At 39.6% G+C, this 14,323-nt stretch overlaps 2 protein-coding genes across 2 annotated transcripts; both read right to left on the reverse strand.

Annotated features, from left to right (window-relative positions):
- Nucleotides 1-5,040: 5,040 nt before the first annotated feature.
- Nucleotides 5,041-5,745, reverse strand: LOC123757524 (zinc finger protein 776-like). Its single transcript, XM_045741277.1, has one exon. It carries the CDS (start codon nt 5,743-5,745, stop codon nt 5,041-5,043), a length of 705 nt encoding a protein of 234 aa, XP_045597233.1.
- LOC123757465 (zinc finger protein 85-like) lies at nt 5,742-6,680 on the reverse strand. Its single transcript, XM_045741151.2, has one exon. The coding sequence runs from the start codon at nt 6,678-6,680 to the stop codon at nt 5,742-5,744; it is 939 nt and encodes a 312-aa protein (XP_045597107.2).
- Nucleotides 6,681-14,323: the final 7,643 nt, after the last annotated feature.

Below are 14,323 nucleotides of genomic sequence, written 5' to 3' on the forward strand. Positions count from 1 at the left end.
CTAAAGTGACAAATCTCCAGAGCGAAACAGATTGGTATCAGGTAACCCCTGGTGAGAAAGATCGTTGTGAGTGACTTAGAGTGAACTAAGGCAGTGCCGCCGCCTAAGTAACCTGTGTGTGACTTTACCACAAGTGTACCTGTATGGTACCACAGCCGCAGCCAGCCACCACTTGTCCCGAGTGTGTACCTCTGTACCTCAGTACCTCGAGGTGCCCGCCGCCCTCACTACTACGTGACGTCACCACCTTACTCATCGCCAGTGCCAGTGTGTGCGTGTGTCTGTCTGTTAAGCATACAGCACGCCCTACTGCAAGTACCCTCCGTATCTATGAGCGAAACCTGCTGTCAGGCCACCAACGAGTGCTTGTATAAATGTGCCTGAGTGAGTAAAGAAGGGTACCCCATCTGTAAGTACAAGATCTTGTCATTGTTTTATTGTGTCTGTGTTGATCTGAGATATCAACCACAGTTCTCACCTTCTCATACCTGTCACAGGTTATAGGTGAATCGACGGTGAATGCGTGTTTATCTGTGTGGAATCACGGCATTTCACTCGTCTGTTGAATGTGAGTTTCACATACACCACACATTTAGTTATTGTGTGTGATTATTATTGTGCATGTTATTGCCTGTCCCATTGACAGTGCCATTGTGATTTATTGCATATCATCATTACCCGAGTATCCGGTTGGAACTCTTGTGATCCCTTTGCATACCGGCAGTTAGGTTGCCGTGTTAATGATTGGCTGTCAACTGTGTTAAGTTAGGTGTTTCTCCACGAGTGGATAAGAGTCGTTTAGCCAGACTTCAAGAGTCCCGCTAATATAACCATAGCCTTGCTGACACCAATCTAAAGTAAATCAAGCACCCTGTGTATTAGTGGTTAAGTTAGTAAATAAAGTTAAGCTTTATATGCGGTGTTTCCGTTGAACCACTTCTGAATACTGCCAACATTACTCAAGCCTTCAGCTCTAAGTGTCTTCAACACCGAGTTGCCTATTATTCACTAAACTATAAATGTGATGAGGACCCTAGGAGTCCCTTAAAGTGTTAAATCATTGAGGAGATTCCAACGATCAATATGGAGCAGGACCAGGTGAGGCTAGTCTGAGAAGAGACCCTCAAGGACTCTAACTCGACCTTGCTCCCAGGCCCTGTACGGTTGCTCTCGTATTTTCTATTTTGCTAATTACGACAGCTTCGTGAAGCGTCTGCCACATGTACATTGACGACGTACGCATTGCAGTCGTGAAAGCAGAAAAGAAAACCCCCACACCTGACCTTAAAATCTTCCTAGAAAGTTGTAACAGAAACCATGAGCACCACACCAGAAACAAATACCTATTTGATATTCCAAGAGTATGACTTAATCAAACTAGAAATGCTCTACAAATCAAGGGACTTAGAATGTGGAATGACCTTCCCAATCACGTCAAAGACTGTACCTCTCCTAACCAGTTTAAGATAAAAACTAAGTCCTACCTAATTACCTCCATGTAACCTACCCTACCCCCAAATGTCAGCTCATGTCTTACTATTTTAAACAATGCTGTTTGTTTACCAAATTGTATATTTGCTTTTTTCTGCCATGTTCCCCCCCCCCTTTTTTTATTTTTTTCAACACAATTTACACTTTAATCTCAATTAGTATTAAGTTTAAGTCTGAGTGTTTTCCTGCCCGAAACGCTTCGTGTAATAGTGGCTTTAGGCTTTGTATATACTAGCGCTATGTATAAATCCATCAATGTTTGTATCTCACCTTGTATGTATGTACTTTACCTGAATAAACATTAGATTTGATTTGATTTTATTATAAAATCGATCCTCTATGTTGTGTAGTAGAGAAAAAATGAGTTATATCTTGAGATTATCTTGAGATGATTTCAGGGCTTTAGTGTCCCCGCGGCCCAGTCTTCGACCAGGCCTCCACCCCCAGGAAGCAACCCGTGACAGCTGACTAACACCCAGGTACCTATTTTACTGCTAGGTAACAGGGGCATAGGGTGGAACTGTCCATTGTTTCTCGCCGGCGCCGGGATCAAACCCGGGACCACAGGATCACAAGTCCAGCGTGCTGTCCGCTCGCCCGACCGGCTCCCTCCAGTTTACATAAAGCTATGAGTGGTCGACAGCACTCTTAGCACGACGGAGCATACTTACGAAGATTTTCCTTCTTAAAAGTGTACCTGAATACTGACGTAGCCGCTACAAAGGTGCTAAGAAAGAAAAACATTCGTAAGTACCTTCGTGAATCTGGCCCCAGTTCTCCTGGTGATACTCTTATTTCCAAGACAGGAATGCCATGTACTATGTAATGAGTACAATGCTAACCATTTCATGGTGCTAGGAAGCATTAGTGCAAGAATGAGCTGAGTGTTTTGTGATAAAGCTTAGCAGGGATTCAGACTAATGAGATGCTTCAGTATTATATATACAGTAGTTATATAATCAATGATCTTTTAGTGACTACTGAGTGCTAACTGGCAATTTTGCTATCAAGTGATTTATGAAACTTTATAATATGGTAATTACAGTACTTTCTCGTCTTTGTTTTAATTATTTTTGTCATCTGACCAATTCCTTTAATAACTGTCAATTATAACTAACAATTTTGGGTGAGACACAAAAGAATTAATACTGGATAAATAAACATCATTACATGAATCTTATTTATGTGCTAATTACAAAAACACTTTATAGCAGATACAGTGAGTGGATGATAACCTTGTATGTCATAACAATTGTCAAGTAAGTTACAGTGGGCAGATGATAATCCTGTATGTCGAGACAATTGTCTAGTAAGTTACAGTGGGTGGATGGTAACCTTGTATGTCGAGACAATTGTCTAGTAAGTTACAGTGGGTGGATGGTAACCTTGTATGTCGAGACAATTGTCTAGTAAGTTACAGTGGGTGGATGGTAACCTTGTATGTCGAGACAATTGTCTAGTAAGTTACAGTGGGTGGATGGTAACCTTGTATGTCGAGACAATTGTCTAGTAAGTTACAGTGGATGGATGGTAACCTTGTATGTTGAGACAATTATTAAACTAAGTTCTATATAAAACTTAACATGTCATAAGAGTCAAGTATTACTTCTTATTTTATTATAAAGACAGAGAATAAATAGTACTATTAATAATTAACTGTACATCCCATTAAAACTGCTAAAAATTATAATCAATCAAAGCCATACAGGCTATGCCTAGGTCTGGTAAAACAAGTGCATATTAACCATACACACCAGTTAAGAATTACTTAAACTTAAGCTTATATAAAAATTCAAAATTAGTTATTTTTTAATTAAAAAAAATTAGAATTAGACATCTGTAAACAAATTAAATAAATACTAGCATAATTAGGCCTAGGCGAACTTGAATTAAAAACTCGATAGGATAATATATAACCTGAAATTAAACTTAGTTACAAAAATCTTGTTTAAATATGCCAGGTTTTGGCCAATAGATCGAGTCAGACTAAGTTTTGTTTGTCAAATTCAAAATATATTAATTGCTATTCAGGGTAATAATACCAAACTGTTGAAGTCAGGCAGGAGTAATGCCGATGATACTGTAATTCTGGCTCACACACATACCCATACAGGGTAAGGCCAACTGTTGAACTTATGTAAGACTAGTATAAAGGCCTGATTTAAGAATTAGTATAAATATTTAAATATAAATACATAAATGCACATATAAATATGTATTATATATAATATATATTTATATATATTATAAATATATATAAATACCAACACAGGAGCAAGATAAAACACCCAATGTACCCAGTGATTCATGTCCTATCACCTCACCCTAAAACAAATATAAACATTAACAATGTTATTGATATAGTGTATGTGTGTGTTGTACCTAGTAGCCAGAACGCACTTCTCGGCCCACTATGCAAGGCCTGAGTTGCTTAATAGGCCGAGTGATTTTCTTTATTTCCAATTGGTTTATTTTAAATATTATTAATATATTATATTAAGAACATAAATTACTGATTTAGTTATGTTAGTTTAGGTTAGGTTAAAAAAGGCTAGGTTAAGTTAGGTAGGGTTGGTTAGGTTCGGTCATATATCTACGCTAGTTTTAACTCAAATTTTAAAAAAATTTGTTTATACATAATAAAATAAATAGCTTTATCATTTCACAAGAAAAAAATAAAAAAAATATTGAAATTCAGGACAACTTGGCTTATTAGGCAAATTGGGCCTTGCATAGTAGGCCAAAAACTGCATTCTGGCTACTAGGTACAACATACACATACACGCACATATATATATATATATATATATATATATATATATATATATATATATATGTCGTACCTAGTAGCCAGAACTCACTTCTCAGCCTACTATGCAAGGCCCGATTTGCCTAATAAGCCAAGTTTTCATGAATTAATTGTTTTTCGACTACCTAACCTACCTAACCTAACCTAACCTAACTTTTTCGGCTACATAACCTAACCTAATCTATAGAGATAGTTTAGGTTAGGTTAGGTAGGGTTGGTTAGGTTCGGACATATATCTACGTTAAATTTAACTCCTATAAAAAAAAATTGACCTCATACATAATGAAATGGGTAGCTTTATCATTTCATAAGAAAAAAATTAGAGAAAATATATTAATGCCACATGCCACATGCAGCAGAGCTTTACTTTCCACGGTGATAGCATAATATTTTTGAGATGAAGCTTGTAATTTCCCAACAGTAATGGAATAAGGCTAAGTAAACATACTGTACTAATATGTGCCGTATTAAATAGTTTCTGAAGGTTCTCCCACATTTAAAATGTTTAGCCAATCACCTGAATGTACCATCATGTGCCTTTTCATAATTTCAAGATGATTGAACCTCTTACCACATTCTCAACACTTGAGAGGTCTTTCATCAATATGCACTGACATGTGCTTCATTATAGCACTACGTTCCTTACATGTTTTACTACACAGGGAACAGTTGAAATGAGTTTCAATGGAATGCACCATCGAGTGCCTCCTCATACTTTCAAGATGACGGAATCTTTTCCTTCACTTTGGACACTCATGAAGTTTGCCATCCGTATGTGCCAACATGTGACTCTTCATAATTCCAAGCTGCCTGAATTTTTTCCCACACTCTGGACATTCGTGAAGTTTGTCATCCTTATGCACTAACATGTGAGTCTTCATAGTTCCAAGCATCCTGAATTTTCTCCCACACTCTGGACATTCATGAGGTTTCTCATCTGTATGCACTATCATGTGCTTTATTAAGGCACTTCTTTCCTTAAATCTTCTGCCACAATCAGCACACTCAAAAGGTCTTTCATCTGAATGCACCATCGAGTGCCTCTTCATACTTCGAAGATGACGGAATTTCTTCCCACACTTTGGACACTCATGAGGTTGGTCATCCGTATGAACCAACATGTGACTCTTTAGAATTCCAAGCAGATTGAATCTTTTCCTACACTCTGGACACTCGTGAGGTTTTTCGTCCTTATGTGCCAACATGTGACTCTTCATATTTCCAGGTGTCCTGAATTTTTTCCCACACTCTGGACATTCATGAGGTTTCTCATTTGTATGCACTAACAGGTGCTTTATTAGGGCCCTACGTTCCTTAAATCTTCTGCCACACTCAGCACACTCAAAAGGTCTTTCATCTGAATGCACCACTGAGTGGCTCCTCATATTTCCAAGATGACGGAATCTCTTCCCACACTCTGGACATTCATGAGGTTTGTCATTCATATGAACCAACATGTGAGTGCAAGTAGACTGAATCTTTTCCCGCACTCTGGACACTTGTGAAGTTTGTCATCCCTATGTGCCAACATGTGACTCTTCATATATCCAGACTGCCTGAATTTTTTACCACATTCAGGACTTTCATGAAGTTTCTCATTTGTATGCATTAACATGTGCTTTATTAGGGCACCACGTTCCTTAAATCTTCTGCTACAACGAGCACACTCAAAAGGTCTTTCATCTGAATGCACCATCGAGTGCCTCCTCATACTTCCAAGATGACGGAATCTCTTCCCACACTCTGGACATTCATGAGGTTCGTCATCCGTATGAACCAACATGTGACTCTTCAGACTTCCAAGCAGAGTGAATCTTTTACCACACTCTGAACACTTGTGAGGTTTTTCATCCTTATGTGCCAACATGTGACTCTTCATATATCCAGATTGCCTGAATTTTTTCCCACACTTTGGACATTCATGAGGTTTCTCATCTGTATGCACTATCAAGTGCTTTATTAAGGCACTTCGTTCCTTAAATCTTCTGCCACAATCAGCACACTCAAAAGGTCGTTCATCTGAATGCACCATCGAGTGCCTCTTCATACTTAGAAGATGACGGAATCTCTTTCCACACTCTGGACATTCATGAGGTTTGTCTTTCGTATGAACCAACATGTGACTCTTCAGACCTGCAAGTTGACTGAATCTTTTCCCACACTCTGGACACTCGTGAAGTTTGTCATCCTTATGCAGTAACATGTGAGTCTTCACATTTCCAAGCTGCCTGAATCTTTTCCCACATTCTAGACACTCATGAGGTTTATCACCTGTATGCACTAACATGTGAGTCTTTATATTTCCAAGACGACTGAACTTCTTCCCACACTCTGGACACTGGTGCGTTTTCACCTTCATTACAGGAGCAGTTTGTATCATGGTTTTCCCTTAATACTGCTCCTGCTGCTGATTTTAGAGCCACGATGGAAGTGGTGCTGGATGTTAACTTGTGTTTCCTTGAAGTGTAAAATGAAAAGCCGTGTGACTACATTGGCGTCGCCTGTCGGCAGAAAATAATGCGCCTTGAAGTAAATAAATGCACTGGTAGGCAGATGTTTGGGGAGCCCCTAGAGTCCCTCAGGAAGGCAAGTGCCAGCCTATACCCCAATCAGAGAACACTGGGTAGCCAAAGTCAAGGCCTCTCCTCAACTCATACTGAAATGGGCAAAAAACACAAAACCCCTTCCAGATCCCTCTGGCAGATCACCACACCCAGGAGATCACCACACCCAGGAAACCACCGCGCCCTGGGGGCACACCAGGAGTGCACCAAGTCCTGAGGGGCACACCAGGAGTGCACCAAGTCCTGAGGGGCACACCAGGAGTGCACCAAGCCCTGAGGGGCACACCAGGAGTGCACCACTCCGGAGGGCACACAGGAGACGGGGACTGGTCAAGTCGTATACTGCAATTTCGGATACCGGGCTAGAAACAACTTCGTTCACTGAGAAGTTTGTACATACAAACCATTCCGTTCGTATATGCGCTGGTTTGTGTTCGCTGTTGTTATCATCTGAATAAATACATGGCATTTGTTCATATAATTAGCGCTTCCATTATTAGAATTATTTATCCATTATTAGAATAACAAGGTGCAAACCATACCCCCTTACAGTTGAAATCTATTTATATACAAGAAGGTACATTGGGTTGCGAGAGTACATAACATATATTAAGAGGTACATTGTAGCAAGATTTGAGATTAAAGGATTTAAGACTAACACGTTTAGAAACAAGGCGCCCCCGAAGGAGGCTATTATTTGTTATGCACCCCATACTCAACCAGTAAGTAGTGGAGCAAAACATAGATTACATAGTCATAAAGTCTTAATCAGACCAATTCAATTCTATTTCTTTCTTTATTATGCACCCCATACCTATCCCGTGGGCGGTGGTGTAAAGGATTACAGAGGCACATAATCGGTTCAGGAACTGAACCCTCTAGTTCGTTTAGCTAAGCAAATAACAATTTGTGACGCTAGTTACAAAATTATTAATATTATATATATACATGTACACACTCTCATACATACATGTACATATATATATATATACGTATACATATATACATGCACATACATATCTAATCACCTACACAAATACACACATCAATAATCTTTGTGTCACAAGTGATCAGTAAGAGGCTCACAACAGTCACTATACAAGGCACTTTACATCTATGGTGAGTCACACAGTTACTAGTCTTGCTGCACACCCACCCAACTGGGCGGCAGCATTACAGTCATTTGCTCCACACCCATCCAACTGGGCGGCAGCTTTACAGTTATGTGCAGCATTACCTACAGTAAGCAAATTTTGGATACTTCGCTAAGATTTCGAGCAGCACATCATTATGAATGAAGTACTTACACATTTCTTGGACACTATTGATGGTGTTATCCCTAAATTCCGCGATTTTTTCACATTCCATTATATAATGGCGCAAAGTAAGCGAATAGTTCTGCTGACAGAGTTTACATTTAGTCAAATCTACATCAGCAGATGTTACAAACTCCCAGAGGTACTTGTAGCCGAACCTAAGCCTAGCAGTGGTAACATCTAGAAGTCTGCTAACATTATTGGATGACCCATAGACGTGCGGTTCTTCCTGCATAATAGAATGATGATAGATGGAGTAACTGGTGTGAATTTCACTTTGCTTCAAGTCTCCGAAATTTAGCTGATGTTCCTGGGATATTGCTGCCCTCAGGCTGCTCAAAGGCAGTCCAAGTTTGTAATCAATTCCCTCTTTACGAGCAAAAGTCTTGGGCAACTCATCAGTTCTCAGTGGCTATTTTTACATTATCATTTACAACTAACTTAAGTTAAATAACAACCAGTAAACAGACTGCTGTTTTCTAATTCTAGTTCAGGCACTTCCTGGGATAAAACGCGAACATTCCTTGAGGAACTGTGAGGTGCTTATCTGTTTTTCCTCGTAACGGTCCCAAAGCTTCCACAAATGTTCCTGTTTCTCTTCATTGCTCTTGCGGCGACTGGACTTTAGCTTTTGATCAGAAACCAGTTGGTATTGCAAGGTTACCAGGGACGCCTCACGGTACAGTAAGGGGATTAAAATATATAAAGCCAAGTTGTCCCTCACTGCCCATTGATTCAAACGCTGGTGCCATCCTTCTACGTCATTGTTGGTCCTCACCAGTCGTCTAAATGCACACCAGTTCCCCAATTCCCACACACTGTTGCACAGCCACGTATTTTTTTTATGTAATGAGTTAATTGTGTCGTTAAGGGTGGACTGCTAGCCGACTTTTCTAATTCAGCAAACGCCTTACAATTATGTAGTACATACGTACCACATAAGTACGTGTGTGTTATACACGTACACACACACACACCTTGTCAAGCACAGGACGAAGCTTGAAAAAGTTTAATGGTATGCCAATAGGCTAGTCCCAGGACTAAGAGGCATGAGTTACGAGGACAGGCTGCGAGAAATGCACCTCATGACACTGGAAGACAGAAGAGTAAGGGTAGACATGATCACTACCTACAAAATTCTCAGAGCAATTGATAGGGTACATAAAGATAAACTGTTTAACACGGGTGGTAGGCGAACAAGGGGACACAGGTGGAACTTAGTACCTAAATGAGCCACTGGGATGTTAGAAAGAACTTTTTCAGTGTCAGAGTAGTTAATAGATGGAATGCATTAGGCAGTGATGTGGTGGAGGCTGACTCCATACACAGTTTCAAATGCAGATATGATAGAGCCCAGTAGGCTCAGGAATCTGTACATCAGTTGATTGCCAGTTCAGAGGTGGGACCAAAGAGCCAGAGCTCAACCCCCGCAACCACAACTAGGTGAGTATACACACAAACACACACACGCGCACACACACGTACACACACACACGTACACACACACACACAGACACAAACATACACATACTAATGCCTCTATTCACCTTGCAGTAAATAGGAACCTGAAAGTCAGGAAGCTGCTATAGGCTGCATCTTGGGGATGTGTGTGTGTGTTAGATAAAAATATATGTTGTTTAGATATGTAACGGTTCTATTGTTACGTAAAGTATGGTGACAAATAAACACAGACACTAAGATACTATATATATATTTGGTCGAATATACAGAAGTACACAGGTGATACGTTGGTGTGAGTTGAGCGCACTGAGCGTTGGTACAGTATCTCGCAAGGGATACAAGACACTCCGTACATTGACAACATCGCACACTAATATTTTTACCACTTCGGACACCAGCTTTAGACGTTTCGCATATGTGTACGTGTTCCATATTAAAACGACAATATAATGCTATTAACAATTAAAATCTTCTATTTAACAGGCATATAGTTAATAAATGAAGTTTAGTGATGTAATAGACATAATCCGGAGTTGGTAAGGACGCCGCCCGCCAGCGTAAACACAACACACCCGAATGCCCACAAACACGATACAACGCACAAAACACAACACTTCTGTCAGTTTTTGGATAAACTCCTTTTATATTTATTATGTGAGAGTTATACATGTATAAAATGATAACTATTATAGGTAAGCGCCTAATATTTAATATTAATCAATAAAAAAGAAGTCAGAAGCCACACGCCTGTCTGTACATGTCTTTTGTGTAAAAGTATTTTGGGCGCTCATGTACTTGTACGCTAGCTGGCGTTCACAACTGTTCTCGCCTACAAGCATTAGAATTAAACAAACATTTATTTTTTCATTTATATACAAGAAGAGAAGGCTACCCTTGAGTCTGTAATATTCATCTGATCACTGGTCTCCCATTTGGTCCTCATTGCTTTATCTTACTATTATTGAATGTCAATAACCGTATTATGCAATTTCAATTTCTTCTATTTCTTTCTTTATTATGCACCCCATACCCATCCCGTGGGCGGTGGTGTAAAGGATTACAGAGGCACATAATCAGTTCAGGAACTGAACCCTCTAGTTCGTTTAGCTAAGCAAATAACAATGTTTGACGCTAGTTACAAAATTATTAATGTTGTATACACATGTACACACACTCATACATATATATATATATATATATATATATATATATATATATATATATATATATATATATATATATATATATATATATATATATATATATATACGTATACATATATACATACACATACATATTTATTCACCTACACAAATACACACATCAATAATTTTTGTGTCACAGGTGATCAACAAGAGGCTCACAACAGTCACTATAAAAGGCACTTTGCATCTATAGTGAGTCACACAGTTACTAGTCTTGCTGCAAACCCACCCAACTGGGCGGCAGCTTTACAGTCATGTGCTCCACACCCACCCACACCCACCCAACTGGGCGGCAGTTTTACAGTCATGTGCATGCATTACCTACAGTAAGCAAATTTTGGATTCTTCGCTAAGATTTCGGGCAGCATATCATTATGAATGAAGTACTTACACATTTCATTATGCAACTTTAATAAAGTTGTCCTTCAGCCTTTTGTAGTGTTCAGCTACCCTTATCTTCTGTATGTTCCTCACATTACCAGTATACACAAACATTGACATGTAGGGATAGAGACTCTCAGGTAAGTTAGTAATTTAAATGCACAGTAGCAGTCCTAGGCGTTCAATCCCCGATCGCCGTCCAAGTGGTTTGGCACCATTCCTCCCCATCCCATCCCAAATCCTTATCCTGATCCCTTCCCAGTGTTAAATAGTTGTAATATATATATATATATATATATATATATATATATATATATATATATATATATATATATATATATATATATATATATATATATATATGCGAACAAGCCTGAATGGTCCCCAGGACATATGCAACTGAAAACTCACACCCCAGAAGTGACTCGAACCCATACTCCCAGAAGCAACGCATCTGGTATGTACAAGACGCCTTAATCCACTTGACCATCACGACCGGACATAATGAGGTGATAGCCGAGGCTATTTGAACCACCCCACCGCCGGCACTCGGATAGTTATCTTGGGCATAGCATTTTACCAAATCACCTCATTCTTTGGGGCAACACGTGAGGAACACAAATGCGAACAAGCCTGAAGCCTCGGCTATCACCTCATTATGTCCGGTCGTGATGGTCAAGTGGATTAAGGCGTCTTGTACATACCAGATGCGTTGCTTCTGGGAGTATGGGTTCGAGTCACTTCTGGGGTGTGAGTTTTCAGTTATATATATATATATATATATATATATATATATATATATATATATATATATATTTATATATATATAATTATACCAGTATAATCTAATAATATATACTGGTCTAATAAAATAATTAGACCAGTTAATACTCTCACTCGTTCTGTTAGGATATGTTAGCTTGATAAAACTGACTGTTCATTGTTGAGAAATGTGTTAACAAACAATATATCTGACGTTATCAAGACTGTAGCTTGCTTAGCAAAAGGAACTTTTGGTGTCCAATAGCTGTTGCACACAAGAGGCAACAGCTTCTAGCTCTACAAGCGGCAATATAAAATAGAGAATAGGCGATTGTTTTCACTCATAGTGTAATAAACCCACGGACCCACCCACCCGCTGAAGCCGTAAATACCAAGACATTACTTCCGTTTAAAATTAAGCCGGAATAATCCTCAGGTATGTGGAGGATGAGGGAGGCCTTTGATCAACCGCCGACTTCCTGCCCCGTCGACGGGGCCACCAGCCCTCAGCCAAATTCTTGTGAAACACGTATGTGTGTGTATTAAATATTTTAATTTATTATTTCCAAGATTTAGCTGTTAGCTCTTGGACCCCGCCTTTCTAAGCGTCGGTTGTCTAATGTACCGACTCTCGGCCTCTTTTCCTCCATCATATCTGTAGCGAGTAGATTATCCCAATAATATACTCGCTCCAAATATAGTGTTAATATTCCTGTCAACCTTTGGAGATGAATGAGGTGAGGCGTTGCCCGGGCAACACGGTGAGGTGTTGCCCGAGCAATATAAGCAGCAAGAATAGCAAACATTAACTAGTCTACTTTCAAGTGTGGTCTAGAGCAGACACTTGCGAGAGGGGACTGGTCAAGTCGTATACTGCAATTTCGGATACCGGGCTAGAAACAACTTCGTTCACTGAGAAGTTTGTACATACAAACCATTCCGTTCGTATATGCGCTGGTTTGTGTTCGCTGTTGTTATCATCTGAATAAATACATGGCATTTGTTCATATAATTAGCGCTTCCATTATTAGAATTATTTATCCATTATTAGAACAAGGTGCAAACCATACCCCCTTACAGTTGAAATCTATTTATATACAAGAAGGTACATTGGGTTGCGAGAGTACATAACATATATTAAGAGGTACATTGTAGCAAGATTTGAGATTAAAGGATTTAAGACTAACACGTTTAGAAACAAGGCGCCCCCGAAGGAGGCTATTATTTGTTATGCACCCCATACTCAACCAGTAAGTAGTGGAGCAAAACATAGATTACATAGTCATAAAGTCTTAATCAGACCAATTCAATTCTATTTCTTTCTTTATTATGCACCCCATACCTATCCCGTGGGCGGTGGTGTAAAGGATTACAGAGGCACATAATCGGTTCAGGAACTGAACCCTCTAGTTCGTTTAGCTAAGCAAATAACAATTTGTGACGCTAGTTACAAAATTATTAATATTATATATATACATGTACACTCTCATACATACATGTACATATATATATATATATATATACGTATACATATATACATGCACATACATATCTAATCACCTACACAAATACACACATCAATAATCTTTGTGTCACAAGTGATCAATAAGAGGCTCACAACAGTCACTATACAAGGCACTTTACATCTATGGTGAGTCACACAGTTACTAGTCTTGCTGCACACCCACCCAACTGGGCGGCAGCGCTTTACAGTCATTTGCTCCACACCCATCCAACTGGGCGGCAGCTTTACAGTTATGTGCAGCATTACCTACAGTAAGCAAATTTTGGATACTTCGCTAAGATTTCGAGCAGCACATCATTATGAATGAAGTACTTACACATTTCTTGGACACTATTGATGGTGTTATCCCTAAATTCCGCGATTTTTTCACATTCCATTATATAATGGCGCAAAGTAAGCGAATAGTTCTGCTGACAGAGTTTACATTTAGTCAAATCTACATCAGCAGATGTTACAAACTCCCAGAGGTGGTAATATCTAGCCTAGCAGTGGTAATATCTAGAAGTCTGCTAACATTATTGGATGACCCATAGACGTGCGGTTCTTCCTGCATAATAGAATGATGATAGATGGAGTAACTGGTGTGAATTTCACTTTGCTTCAAGTCTCCGAAATTTAGCTGATGTTCCTGGGATATTGCTGCCCTCAGGCTGCTCAAAGGCAGTCCAAAGTACAGGCCAAGAAAGGGCCCGGGTACAGGCCCAGAAGGGGCCCGGGTACAGGCCCAGAAAGGGCCCGGGTACAGGCCCAGAAGGGGCCCGGGTACAGGCCCAGAAGGGGCCCGGGTACAGGCCCAGAAGGGGCCCGGG

Source organism: Procambarus clarkii, chromosome 1 (genome assembly GCF_040958095.1).
Source record: "Procambarus clarkii isolate CNS0578487 chromosome 1, FALCON_Pclarkii_2.0, whole genome shotgun sequence".
In the NCBI taxonomy this organism is placed as follows: Eukaryota; Metazoa; Arthropoda; class Malacostraca; order Decapoda; family Cambaridae; genus Procambarus; species Procambarus clarkii.